At 26.5% G+C, this 15522-nt stretch overlaps 1 protein-coding gene across 1 annotated transcript in view; it reads right to left on the bottom strand.

The window, feature by feature from the left end:
* The window catches only part of LOC117182986 (small conductance calcium-activated potassium channel protein-like), a 144477-nt gene that overhangs the window by 86594 nt on the left and 42361 nt on the right, over positions 1-15522 (bottom strand). The window contains exon 4 of the mRNA XM_033376112.1: positions 9232-9327. Within this exon, the coding sequence (XP_033232003.1) occupies positions 9232-9327 (96 nt within the window). The remainder of the gene's footprint in view (positions 1-9231; positions 9328-15522) is intronic.

The following is a 15522-nucleotide window of genomic DNA, read 5'->3' as shown; positions in this document are numbered from 1 at the left end:
CAATCTGAAAAATCTCTATCCCATCCACACACTACTCCTTTCCTCTGCCGAGTGAGTCACGCCTACCCCGAAAGGGAAATGGCTTAATGGTGTAATAATAATAATAACAATAATTATTATTATATGTTATAGTGCTATAAACTTAAGCATTTTTGTTATTTAATAATGAGCCAATAAAAATAAGCAACATCTAGTTAGCGCGCTATTTTTTAGTTACAAATAATTTAAAATTTAGCGGATAGTTTTTTTATATTCAATTTTGTTGCAAATTTCTTTGATTTTTCGTATTTCATCTTTTGTCCCCGAATTTCGTTTTACGACGTCAGCTTTAGAGCGACAAGCTGCGTGAACGTAAATCCTTTCGCGACCTGTTAGTCGTAAGTTTCATCAAGTTCTGTTTAGGTTTATTGGATTTCCTTTTTTCTTGAACAGGTGACCAAGCACTAACATTTTATCTGATTGAGATTGTAAGGATTATTTTAGATCCCTTTTATTTGTTGCAAAAGTAACTACAGTTTTATTGCTAATTTTAAAAGTTCCATAAAACTTTGTGAATTGGATAAAGCCGTTTCAAATTTGTTTTGGAGAAAGCAAAAGTAATTTTCTTCAAACGAAACTTCATTTTGAGTACAATAAAATCTTGCCTATTTCATGGGTTGCGAAACGTAAAAATTTATGTATTTCAGCGACTTCCATTGGCTGCCCTGGCCTTGTGTCGATGCGCGCACTGCAAGCATGTGTGCGTCCTTGCCTTTGCGCATCATAAATTTCAGTGTTTTTCAAGTGTTTTTTTTTAAGCACGACGTGACGAATATAACATTTTTTCGAAATAGTAAAATTTGCTAACTAAAACTCAATGTAAAAAATAAAAAAATGACCAAAGTAGTTCTCGGATTATTTAGTATTTTAGTATGACATAGGAATGCATACGTCTTTTTAAAGTAAATATTCTAAACGTACAAGTAAGTTATAAATGTCCGAATAATAATATTTCTCAAGAACATAATGTATTTTTGCAATTCTGTTTCATCCTTTTATCAGATGAAGGCCTTTCATTTTCACGAAATACAATCAAACATCCTAAATTTGAGGTTAGTGTACCCGATTCTGACAAAATCGATATAATACACTAATATCACTGAGAAAATACATTTTACACTTGAAAAATATTAACATTCGTAAGTTTATGACTTACTTTTACGCAATGGAATTTTTTTTCAAAAATTCATTTGCATTCCCATGACGTCATGCTAAAATACTCAATTTAAAATAGATTCCCGCTCTTCGAGCTTGTTTTTAAATAGTCAGCTACTTATGTGGGCGAGAATGTACAGGGATCGAGGTGGGAGGTGACGAAATAGGTCAGCCTTGAAATAGGTAAGCCTCGAAATAGGCGCGCCTTGGAATAAGCAAGAGTGCACTGTACTTTCAATTAAAATTATGCATTTCACATGAAAGGCAATCAACTACGTTAATTTTTCTGTTTATTTTTTTGATCTAATTTGTTCCTTTTCAATTATTGCTAAATTATATAAATAAATCGTTCCTATCTCGAAATATCCTATTCGATCAAATTCTCCTGTATTTTCCACAGCAATATTTTTCCGCATGTGTAGTTCTAAAGTGCCTGGGGAAATATGACGTAAATCTAGCTGGATAACAAGTATCTGGATACCATGTCAGTTTACAGGTTTTAATAATATTTCACAAGCTTTTGTAAATTCTTTTTGTAAATACTTTTGTGAATGTTGATCAAAAAATTCGAAAAATTTGTAGAACAAGAGCGGGTTCGTCGCCAAAAAATTGTACCGAATAAATGAAAATGTTTGCTAAATTTCTTGCAACGCTGTCTTTATTTCGGTTCAAATTTTTTTTATTTAATATTGAATTAAAATAAAGCTCTGTTCTCCTGTTAAAATTTTTTTAGAAGCAGTTCTATTGAAAGAAAAATACAATTTTTGATAAAAGCCATTACGTAAGCTTTTTTATTTCAGAAAAAATTTAATTACTTCTTGTAGTGTAAGTAACTTTTGAAATTATTATCAAAAAAGGTTGCTTATTCATTTTATTAATAAGTGTGTAAAGTATTACCCTATAATATTTAAAAAAGTTCAAGTTCTTAAAATGCTTAGAAATCTTCTGAAAGCTTATGAAATATTGTAAATTTATCTGAAACCTCGTAAAATCCATTCGAATCGATCATAGGCCTCGAAATTTTTAAATATTCATGAAAACCGAGGAAACTCCTTAAAATTATCGAGAATTTTTTAAAATACTAAAAAAATCTATAAAATTTCTTTAAATATTTGGAAGTTATTTAAACTGAATTTGAAAGTACTGCGATATCTTTAGAAATATTTAGAAATATTTTCAGAATCCCGAAAATCTTTTAAAATACATTAAATCCCTAAAAATTCTTTAAAATCCATTAAAAAGTTTAAAAACTTTTTGTGCTGTACTCTCAAATATTTTAATAACCATTAAAAGCAGCTAACATATTTTTTAAACTTTAAAAATTAGTTAAAATTATTCCTACATCGTTTAAAATTCATAGATATTCTTTAAGAGTCCAAAATGTTTCATTTTCAAGCCTACTTTCCTGCAAAAGAGTTGACCTTTCAACCGAAAAATATGAATTTTGAACCAAATTTTAACAAAACATTTGTCTTTTACCAAAATTGTTTTAAATCGTTGGAATGTTTAAGAATTTATGTAAATTTAATGAAAGATTTAAGAACATTTTCTTTTAAAATCATACATGACAGAAATTTAATAAAAATACAATTATTTTCTAAAAATCTATAGCTTTATGTTTTAAAACAGCTAAATTTATATGGGAAGACATTATTTATACGGAAAACAAATATCCCGCATGTTGCAAATTACCAAAATTTTAATTACCGAACTATAAAATTTTCCAAATTTCAAATTCCAGAAAATAAAAACGAGCTACAGGCAAAAATTAAATTTAAAAATTCAATTGAATTAAAATAATTCATAATACTAGAAAAATTTAGATACTTTAAATTTCTAAAACTATAAAACCAGAGTTTTTAAAAGCCCGAAATTTCAACTTCACGGAATTAATTAATTTTCTAAATTTCATAATCCTGATGATTTTAAAATCCCAACAAAGGAACAGATCTTTAAGTATAATATTTTTTACATTTTTTAGAATAATATTATATTTTTAAATATATTTTTTGGGAGAATTTACTAGTATCGAGAATTTATTAATTTTGCTTCCTTTTTATTTTCGTTAATAAACATTATCTGTAACTTTATTTCTTCGGCAAAATAATGTCATCCACATGATGAGTTTTAGAACATTCTGATACATTTGATAAAATTAAGGTATAAGTTTCGCAAACTTAAGGTAAATTCGGGATAACTCAGTTACAAACTTCGTAATTTTCAGTTACAATTACGGAATTTTCTCTATATTAAAATTCTGACCCTTGTAATATAAAAGTTTTACGTATCGAGAAACTAATGTTTTACGCCATTATATTAAATAAAAATTTAACGAACACAAATCTTTTATTTTCCAGGATTCAAAAACTTTCTAGGTAAGCGGAATTTTGTAGGGTGTCAGAAAAGTGAAAAAAATTTCTTAAGATTCATGCGAAGATTTTAAATGAATGTCTTGTAATGACTTCTAAAAAGAAACAGAAAAATATTGAAAACCTCTTATATAATTTTGGAAAAATTGTCAGTAGCTTCAAGAGACATTTAGAAGTTTAGAAACGGTTCCTGAATAATTAACACTTTTAAAGGGTTTTAAAGGTTTTTAAAGATTTTTGTGAGTTTTCACGAAAATGAAAAAATAGGTTCCTATAAAATATGAAAATAGTTTTTTATTTCGAAAAATCCATTTCAGGACATTATTGAAAAGGACTTCAAAAGATCTCAAAAGATTTCAAAAGATTTCGGAAATTGCCCAAAAGGAATATGAACGTATTTAAGGCAATTTTTCAATTTTGCAGAATTTCAAAAAGTTCAGAACAAATTTTAATTACATATGATTAAAAAAAATTAGTTCCAGGTTATTATTCAAAAATATTTTAAAGGATTTCAAAAATCGCCATAAAATAATATGAAAGATTTGAAGAGAATTTTTTTAAGTTTGCAGGATATAAACAAAATTCTTGACAAATTAAAATATTTTTCAAAAATAGAAGGTTAAGAAGGTTAAAAAGATTAAAAAAAGAATTTACTTAATACTTATACTTAAAAATGTAGAAGATTGTAAAGTAAAATGTGTAAATTTAACATAATTCAAAATTCAAAAAATATCGTAAATTTAAGAAATATTGAGAAACACTAAAGAGATTTAAAACCAGTTTCCAGCTTTGAAGGATGTTAGAAATTTAGATTTTCTTTAAGTAAGCTTTAAAAGGTTTCAAAAAATTTTTAAAGGTTTCAAGAGAATAACCCATTTTTCTTTAAATTTCTGGGAAGATTGAGAAGATTCTACGGCAATTTTTCACATTTTAAATGATTATTCTTTAAATTTTAGGAAAAATTCTAGTTCGTTGAAAATATTTTTATGAATTTGAAAAGTTTTGATTAGATTAGAAATATTTGAAAACTCTAAATGGTTTCCAAAAATGTATCAAATATTTCTAGATTTCTTCCAAACTTCTGAAAATCCTGAACATCTTCTAAAAATAAAGAAATTTTTCCTAATATCTCAGAATTAAATTTTTGCTCAAATTTCATTATTCAAACAATTTTAACAAATAAACAGTTTTTTGAAATTTGTATTATATATTATCATTCATATTATTTTGTTTTCCTTATAGTTTTGAAAAAAAATCAATTCTAGGACCAGATAACCTGATTTAATTTAAAATCTATCCATGTGAAATTGAGAAAATTGTTGCAGGTCTAATTTTTTATAGAGAAATGAAATTTCCAGGGTTTCACATTGGCATAAAATATAAGAAATATTGAGGAAGCGTTCTTAAGTTGGGTGCATACTTGTGTAAAGGCGAAATTTGCTGATCATACAATTCGAGGTATGTATTTTCTTATCCCGTCTTGCCGACGAGAAGGATTTTAGATAGGATGTAAGAGTACAGGACGTGCTTCTTGTAAAAAGCACATACACAAACAAGTTCACTTTTATATAAGGAATTCTCTACTTTATGGATATATTGCACACCTACACAACTTAGAAATATAGTTCCTTGCACATTCCAGCTAGAGCATAGAGATAGTTAAGAGATAACGAAAAAAATAACTAAAAAAATAAAATAAAATATCAGAAGTCTGCAAGAGATGCTCTTCCGCAGATCTATAAGGCTTTTCAACAATAGAATGGTCCAGGGACATCTAAAGAAAAGATTAGATGAATCTTCAAAAAAATTTTCTGTATGTGGAGATTATAGGTTTATTGCTTGGAAAATCTTCTTCTTTGTGAAGATTGGTTATATCTTTAATTATGTATGAGACTTTTACATAACCAATTTCTTATTTTCCCGACAAAATTTTTTCTTTTTCTTTTGGGTATAAAGCAACCTTGCAACTAGAAGATCAATAATGTTATGGACAAAAAATTTTGTTTATAAGTTTATTTTAAATACCTTTGGTGACAACTGTCACTCCTAATTTTATAAGGAGTATTAAATTTTCAGTGAAGAACATTAATTTACAATCAGAAATCGTCAATAAAATAAGAGGATTATAATTGACACGTGTAATAATTTCAACAAAATATAAAAAATTTTGTCAAACTTCAAGAAAAAAAAATTTTTTTTTTAATAATTATTATGAACTTGGAATCAAAACTACAACATATTAAATGATAGAGAAAAAAGTTTTTACCAAAATAAAAAAAACATGAATTTTTAACAAAATAGTTAAATTTTCGTTCTAAAAAATTATTTAAAAAAAAGTTTTAAGCTGGAGTGATGAATATTTAAATCATTTATGTTCCAATCAAAAAGGTTTTTAATTTCAAAAACAAGAAAATTAAATTTAACGAAAAATGCAAAATATCAACAAAATAGTTGAATCCTCGACAAAAACAGATTAATTTTCAACCAAACATTTGTATTTCCAATGGAAAAGGATGCATTTTGTATTAAATGTTCAATTTTAAGCAAGACACATGAATATTGATTCTTGAAATACAAAAAATTAATTTTTTAAACATGAATGAAATAGTTCAATTGTGAGTTAGAAACATAGATTTTGTACAACAACAATAAACCAAGATTTAAGAAAATATGTGAGATTTCGAAACAAAAAATTTATTTTTAAATAATATATAAATTTGAAACTAAATATTCGCTTGTCAAGAAATTTACAACGCATTAGTTGAATTTTCACTCAAACAAATTTCTGAACAAAAATACAAAATCATTATCTAAAAAAATCAATATTCTAGCTAAAAATTTTGATAAAAAAAGGTTTCTTAACTAAAATGTCGAGTTGACAAAAAAAAGAATGTTTAACAAAGTAGCTGAGTATAAAACAAAAAAAGATGCTCTTGGAACAAAAAAATGTAAACGTTAATGTTTTTAACAAAAGATATTTTTATTTTAAAACACATTTTTCAACAAAATAAAGACGAATTTTTAACAAAATAATAAAATTAACTTCGAATTCAGATAATAGAAAATTCGCTGTTTACGTAAGGTTTTCCAAGAAATTCTTCGAAAGAATACGAAAAAAAATATTGTTTTTTAAATGTCACCCGCATAAGTCTATTTTACCGAGTCCCAAAAAAACCCCGAAAGTAAAAAAATGAGTTTTTTTTAATTTTTTGGCGTTCAATATGATTTTTCTGGGATTTTTAAAATATACAATTTTCCAATTCATAAAATACTACTTTATACTAATAATTAGATATTTGCATAAATTGTTTACACAATTCATGATTGCTTTTAGCAATTTTCTTTTACAATTGAAATAGAAAGTCGCTGTTTTTTCTGAACGTTTCTCCTTCTTGTCCATTGTGAAATTATAGTGATGTTAATAATTAATTATCGTTTACGAAATTTATTTTTTGAACGTTTTTATATCATTTTCAATTTTATAATAACAATTTTCTGAACAAACTGCATTTTTTTATAACTATATTCTTCTTTATTATTGCTGGATAGTTGCGTTTCCTTCTGGAATTTTTATATTTTTACCCACTAATTACTTCGTGAATTAATAAATAATGCAAGTTAAAATAGATGTTTAAACAATATATTATTGTTTATCACTAACATTTCTTAGCTTTGTGCCAAAAAGTAGAGGTTTTTTTCTTAACTCTATAACTTTTTCAAACTTTTCACTAAGTTATGAAAAAATTAATGCAAGTTGACAAACATAGTCTTCTCTTGGAGTGATGCTAGAAAGTTGAGAATATTTCTGAAATTTTGGGGTTTCCTTTCACATTATAGTTAGGCACAAATAATTAAATTTAATATTAATTTCAGCAAAAAATCTCTTTGTAACTATTTGAGGCAAAATTTAAATTTAATATAATCAATATAGAACATTGAAAGAACATTTAAAATATATGTTTTATTTGAGAAAAATGTATTCACAAAAAAGGAACATCTTGTTTCAAGGGGCAAAAAAACTTAGAATTTTGGGAAAAAACTTTATCTTTTTAGCACTTATGCAAAAGAATACATTCATAAACAATAATAAGATGTTTAAAAAACCATTTTTGCTAACTGGCATTAATGATTACCTCACTAAGTAAAAAATGGACAAAAGTTTTTTTTTAAACCGCAATTATCTGATATTAATCAAGATAAAAATGGTTATCAACGATAATATTTTGTTTAAACAAACATTTTTTTCGAATTTAAATTCATTATTAAGTCATACCTGAAAAAATTTATATAATATGTTTCCGGGTTAAAAAATAAACAGGTTTAAAAAAAACTGTCTGCATATAACTTTCTTTTTCCATGGATTTAGAAAATAAACTTTTAAAAAATCCGTCTAAAAAAAGTAAAGCAACAAAAAGTCTCGCCCATCTCACACTCGTTTTTGTTAAAACCCTGATTGTCTGCAACTCGCTGCTAACATTTAATTTGTTTAAAACTGTTAATTTAATTTTGCATTGTTATTATAAGAAAAATTTAATTGTTCCTGAAAATATCGACAATAAATTATCTGCTTCAATAGGAGGATAAAACTTCATTTCATTAAGTAAAAAAAAAGATTAATTTGCACAACTTTTCACAGGATACCTAGGAATTTTAATTAATTAAAGAAGATTTTAAGAAATTTGGAGTGATTTTGAAAGATTTGAATTATTTTAAATGGGTTTCAAAACATGACAGGGGTAAATCGCACCATTTTTAAGTGTGTACAAATAGATTTCAACCAATTTTGTGACATTGAAGAGTATTTTAAAAAGATGTAGCCATTTTCAGAATGTTTTAAACGATTTCATGATATTTCAGGTCACTTGTAAAAGGATTAGAAAAGGATTATAAGAAATATAGGAATATTGTGAGACTGTTGAATTTCAAAAAAGGTATTTTATAACTTTTATTTTTATCTATAATCCGTAAGCGTCTCCAAATCGATTTTGGAATAAAATTAAGTTGAAGCCTGTCAAGAAATCAGAAATGTTTAAAAATATTTTAAAGAAATTTCGAAAAAGATTTTATTGGGAATTAAAATGAAATGAGATCGAAAGAATCGTTCAGAAACTAGTTTGAAAAAAAATTAAAAACTTAAGTGTCTTTGATGTATCAGAACCGATAAAATAATAATAGGAAAATATGGGGTTCTAGAAAAAACGAATTTGGAGTTTCTAAACGGAATCGATAATTAAATATATTTTAACTTCATATGTTTCAAAAAATCTAAACTTCATTATTAATACGTTTTTTTGGTTTAGGATTTCAAACTTTCTTTAATTAAAATAATCAAAATTTAAATAGATGAATAGTAAATTAGAAAAAAAAACAATTAAGGGTGTCATTTGGGTTTTCATAAAGGTTTTTATATCGTACATAAAGTTGTTTTTAAGAATCATTCTCAGCACATTTCCCTCACCTGATCTTTACTTTTTCTACGATATAAAATTGTATTTTGTGAAAAAAATCAGATAATGGCCGCGTAAGGAATGCTTTAAGAAAAAATTTGAATCATAAATCGTTACTTTATAATATAATTTTATTTAGAAAATAAAATAAATTTAAATCATATGTTCTAAAAAGAATTAAGAAAACATTTTGAATTGAAAAAATAGTCAAGTATACGCACCTGAACTTCTAAAGCATGATAAGCAAATATGAGGCCAAGCAGTATCACAGTCGACACAGAGATCAGGGTTTTCAGTGCAGTCGAATAAAATGAGGCCTGAAACAGAAATTTAAAAAAAAATCTATTGAATTATAAATCATAAGTTAAAAAAAGTAATATTTAAACTAAATTTGTTTATTTTACAGTACCTATTATTGATTTATTCACAATATATTAATAATTCACATATTAGGATCTATAAACATATAATAATTATATAAAGATTCACATATCATAATTTATATATTTTTAATATTTGAGATATATATCAAATGAAACCGTTACATTTTTGTTCAAATGTACTAACTTCCGACCACAAAAAAACTAACGTAACCTAAAGTTTTTCGAAATTCTAAGTTCGATTTTCTATGCTAAATAGTTTATTGTTTAAATAACCGATTTCTTTTGGAAAATATGGATATACTCTTTGTTTTAAATATGGTAAATATTTTGTTATTCCAAATTGTTTTTATTAATATTGAAAATTTTCGAAAAAAAACTGAGATGAAGTAATCAAAAATTGTTTTATAACTATAAATTTTTTTTAAAATTATCAATCTTTTTCTTGTAATCTATGCCATCTATGCAAATGTCTGGTTAAAAAAAGTGAGTATAATATAAAATTTGTCACAGAATTTTAATCTTATTTGAAATACAATGATTTTTTTGAAACTACTAATTTAAAATGCAAGACAAATTAAAATTTGGAACTTTATGAATCCGAATCATTATCTCTAAAATGTTATCATTTTTCTTGATCAAAAAATACAAATTTGATACGAAAAGCACTAAACAATTTTAAATATGCTTTAAATTCAATAATTTGATTTCATAAAAAAATTTAGGATTATGAATTCTATTTTTTTAAATAACGTGTTTTGCTTTAAAAAGCAAATTTGAAGTGAAAAATCTTAACCTTAAACGGCTAAAAAATTGTAAATCTTCTTCTAGATTTAATTTTCTTATTAGAAATACCAATTTTTTATAAAAAACACTAACAGAATCTAAAGTTGCTCAGTGATTTTAAAGTTTCTTTAAATTGTACTGAATTTTGATTAAAAATTCTAATTTTCTATATAAAATCCCAAAGTAACCTACAGTTGTTAAAAAAATTATGGATTGTCTTTGAAATCTGATGATTCTTATAAATAACAATAGCAATTTTTAAAGAGAAACAATAATATGGTCTGAAATTGTTTATGATTGTACAGTTTATTATTTTACACAAAAATTACAGGATATAAATCTAATGAATTTTTGTTAAAAATATTAATTTAAGAAGAATTACACTAGAACAACATAAAGTTGATGCGAAATTTTTCATTTTATTTAAAATATGACTATTTTTTATTAAAAATAACAATAATTTAAAAAAAGACATAACAGAACAGAAAATTAAGCTGGTAAAAATTTGAAAATATTGGTTAAACTGTAATTATTTTTGTTTTTAAATATTAATTTTTCATGTGAAATGATAACGTAATCCAGAATCGGCAAGCAATTATGACCCTTTAAAATATATTAATTTTTGTTTAGCAATATCGATTTCCGATAAAAAGACGTTAAAAAAGTAGAAGAGCGTAAATTGGTTTGAAATTTAGAGTTTTTGCAATCTCAGAATTTCTATTAAAAATTCCCAATTCCGGTATAAAAAGTTAGGATTTGAATAATCTAAAAGTTTTAATTTAAACCTGCAAGAGTTTTCCTATTTTTTAAGATTTTAAAATCAAATTAGTTAAGGAAAAAGCACTTTTTGATATATGCCGAAATTTTTCTTTTTTAATAAACAAATTATTTACTCAAATAAAGAACCAGTTAGGTCAAAGCCCGCCTTAGGTCGTCTTAGGTCGTCCGAAAATTGTTCTTCTTTTATGGCTCTTCCGAGCCCCAAAAATTATTTCTAAATTTAAAATCAGCTTTATAGTCCTCTGCAGTTCCAAAAATCACCAAAAAATTTAAAAAGCCCTTTTGCAGCTTCCGCCAGACCGAAAATCACCCTTAACTAAAAAATTTTGTTGTACAGCTCTCCCCAGTACCAAAAATCACCTCGAAAAGTAAAAAAGGTTCAAGTTACTCTTCCCAGCCCCAAAAATCACCCTAATATAAAATCCTCTTGATCAGCTTTCTCCAGTTCCAAAAATCACCACTTTTGTAGCTCTGCCCAGTCCAAAAAATCACCCTAAATATAAACTCTACTTGTCCAGCTTTATTTAGTCCCAAAAATTACCCCTGAGTGCATAACCCTTTACGCAGTTCTTACCAGACCCAAAAATCATCCTGAAGTATAAAATCCCCCTCAAAGTTCTTCCCTGACCCAAAAATCACCCCTAAGTGCAAACACCGCTTTTGCAGCTCTAACCAGCCCAAAAAATCATTTTTAATTTTATAATCTCTCTCCAGTCCCAAAAATCACCTCCAAAAAGAAAAACCCCTTCTAAAAATATTTTCAGACTCAAACATCACCCAAAGTATATAATAACCGCATCTAGCTTTCTCCAGTTGGAAAAGTCACCTCTAAGTGCAAAAAACCCTTTTTTAGATATCTGCAGCCTAAAAAATCATTGTTTAAAACTCCCTTGACTAGCTCTCTCCAGTTCCGAAAATCACCCCTAAAATAAAAAGTCTTGTTCGAAATATTTCTATTCTCAAAAATCACCCCTCCAGCTTTCTTTATTCTAACAAATCTCCCTTAAGTGCTAAAACCCTTTTTACAGCTCACACCAGAATAAAAAATCAACCCTTATCGTAAAATCCCCTTGTTAAGCTCTCTCACGGACGTGGTCTTTATTTAAAAAAATACTCTCTGGTGTAAGTACGGTACTGTGTAAATAACATATTATCATAGTGCATACATTTCATAGGTTAATTTGAAGATTAAAAATTTTGTTTTTAATTTCAATCGACTTAATAAGAAACCCATTTTTTTAAATAAAGACAACTTCACAAATATACTTTTTTTTAAAGAATGAACATCTTGCCTTTTTCTATTTAAGTCTTCTGGAAACCTTAGTTTAATTGATTATTTTTATTGCTTATATCAGTTAAATAACCTTAAATTTCTTAAAAACGAGGAGTTTGCAGACTTTAAAAAGTTTTCTCTACTGGTAAAACATAGGAATAAAGATAAAGACAAGAAGTGTTTTTCGGTGGGGAGAGCTTTAGATGAGTTCTTCCTTGATAGTTGAAAATGCTCCATTGGGAAAGGCACGGCCATTGAGAGACAGAAAGATTCTAGTTTTTTCGTTTTGTACTCTTTCGTTGTTCTTTTTTTATCTCGACGTGCTATCAGAAGAATTTTCTGCTGGTTTCCTCTTTGCTCGCTAGCAATAAGATTTTATCGTTGCCTACAGCATTTCATGGAACCAAGTGTTGAGAAACACTAACAGAAAGGACAAAAGGCATTTTAGTTCACGATACCGCTTGATGGGAAATTCAACTTTCAAATAATAAAATTCTTTTTCTTTCTTTTCTGAATTATCACATTTTCAATAGTGGGATTTTGTTATTTTGATTTTCTTAAGTATATTTTTTAATTTATCGGGAGAAGTAATAAAAAATTTAATGAAATTTTGTCAAACAGGGAGTTGAGTTATCTGTAGCAATAAAAGTATAATTCAATTTAAGAATACTTTTAAGTGTATTCAAACGGGGTAACTTCCGACATGTGGGGTAAATTCCGACATTAGTTCAAATTAATTTAAGTTGGCGGTTTTAACCAGAATCCAGAACAAGATAAGGCTCGAATTAATTTTTAATTCTTGGAACGGTTTTGAGAAATCCATCCTGATAGTTTAGAGAATTTAGGGGTGTCAAAATTTACCCCACATGTCCTAAATTACTCCGTTTGAAGGTAACTTTCTTCTTTGTATGTAACTAACATGTTTTTAATTGATTTGAAAATATCAACATGAGTAATAAATTTTTTTCTGTCGATAAACACTTCCAAAAAGGACAAATAGAATTCTCGTTCATGATACCATACGACGGGAAGTACAAGTTCCAAGAAATAAAATAAAATTTCAATCTTCTGCAGGATCAAAATTTTTCGATCGTGGAATATTGTCATTTTTATTGCTTTGACTATATTTCTAGGTTTATCAAGATAAGTAATGAGAAATTTGATTAAATATTGTAAAATCGACAGTTTTCTGTAGCGGTCAAAGTATAATTTAATTAAGATAACCATCCAGACATTTTTATCTTCGCATTTAATTAATGTATTTTAAGCTAATTTAAAAATGACCATTTTAGCAATTAATTATTTCCTGTGCAAATACGCTTCGAGTGGATTTGTGTACATTTCTTGCACATTCGTTCAACTGTGTTCAGTCGCTTCGCGTGAACGTTAATCACTTTAGGGAATGTGAACACGAACAGCCAAGACGTGGCATAAATTATTCTTGAAAACGCTTGCAACTTACATCTCAGAATGCTTCTGGGTAATATTAGGAATTCAATAAAATAAATATATATGACCGATTTGAAAATAGATTTCAATTTTGGTTTCTGAAATGTGAGTTAATTAACGTTCTAAGTAATTCTGAATAATATTAAGAAAATCTAAATTATTTCAACCATTGTTATCAGTTTTTATAGAAAACACTAAAAAATAGTCTGAATAATATTTTCGTTATTTTTGCATAAATTATTATTTTACTTCCGGTTTGAGAATCTGTTAAAAAATTTTTCTTACAATTTCTTTATAATGATTTCTGAAGACTGAACTTATATATATATATATCCTTTACGTAAATTTGTATAAAGAGACTTCCAGGATATTCTTCGTAAAAAAAATATCTATGAAAAATACTTTCTAAAGAAGTTCGAGAAAACTTTTTTAAAAAAGCTTCCTTTTGAAAAATTGTTGCTCTATCCAGAAGCAAAGAAAAAGGTTTTCTCCATCTCGACAAGGTGGCTTGAACATTTTACCAACACATGCCCTAAAGGGCTTCGGAGTTGTTAAAAGGCTTCGCAGTTATTAAGCATGGGACGTGTTATTTTTCATCTTTCATGTGATATAATTCACACCATTTTTGTTTGAATCCCAACTTGGGAAATGAATCTGCTGCATTAACAGTACAAATTTTAGAGCAAAATTCAAAAAAAGGCTTCTTCCTTTTTTATATGGCTTTGGAATTGTTCTTTTAGGTTCCACTTATTGTTTTTCCCGTCTTCTCAGACGACTTACGAATATTTTTTCAAATTTAATATTCTGTGAACACCATCTGTTTTTAAAGTTTGACACAAACTACTTTAAATTCGTTATAATCATAGAAGCTTCAGAGTTACAATCAAACGATGTTTGTTGTAAGGGGCGAGGGGGCAGTAGAAATAACGTTGCTGCTATTTTCTTTTGTTGCTATTTTTTAATAATTCCTATTTTTTTCCTTAATTAAAAAAAAAATTATTTTTCAGCATAAATGAATATTCAAGTAATAGACCTCAATAAGAAAATCCAAATATTTTTGATTGAGAAGTCTATTATTATGTTTTAGGTTCTCAATTCATCTCGTTTGGCTTAAAAATTTACTATTTGGTTGAAAGTGTATTTGTTTTATTCAAAATGTAAGTATTTTGTTAAAACTTTTTTTTTAAAATAAATTCTCAAAATTGGTCAATAGTTCAAGTACTTTGGTGCAAAATGAATATTTTTTTTAGTAGTGGATTGATTTTCGTGGTATGAACATTTTTTGTTAAGATTCATAATTTTAGTTTTTCTGCTGCAAATATAACTAGATTTTTTTAATTCGCGTTTTTTGGTAGAAAATTAATCGTCTTGTTTAGAAATTCATATTTTTTTATAAAAATGTAACTGCTTAGTTACAAATCATTCTGTTTTGATTATTTTTATCTGATTCTAGTTTGAATTATTATCAGGTTGAAATATCTATCATCAACTATTTGGTAATAAATTGAACGATTTTTAAGAAAAATAAACTATTTGGTATACTTGGTTAAAAGGTGAACTACTTTGTTAAAACTTTATTTTTTAGATTCACCTCTTTAAATGAAAACATATCTTCTTTGACAATTGTCTTTTCTTTAATAAAAAATAATTTTATTGATGAAATTTCAACTTTTTAATTTTTAGTAAAGTAAAGTATCCTTTAGAAGTAGAATATTCAACTATTTGGTTGAAAAAAAAATCTTTTTTGATTCGAAATTCAAATACTTAGTTTAGTTACTTTGTTTAAAAATTTTTTAAGATTCACCTTTTTGGGTAATAATGTTAGTTTTTTGGTGAAAATTAAT

The sequence above is a fragment of the Belonocnema kinseyi genome, chromosome 2 (assembly GCF_010883055.1).
Source record: "Belonocnema kinseyi isolate 2016_QV_RU_SX_M_011 chromosome 2, B_treatae_v1, whole genome shotgun sequence".
NCBI classification, from domain to species: Eukaryota; Metazoa; Arthropoda; class Insecta; order Hymenoptera; family Cynipidae; genus Belonocnema; species Belonocnema kinseyi.
This window is presented reverse-complemented; position numbering and strand designations above follow the sequence as displayed.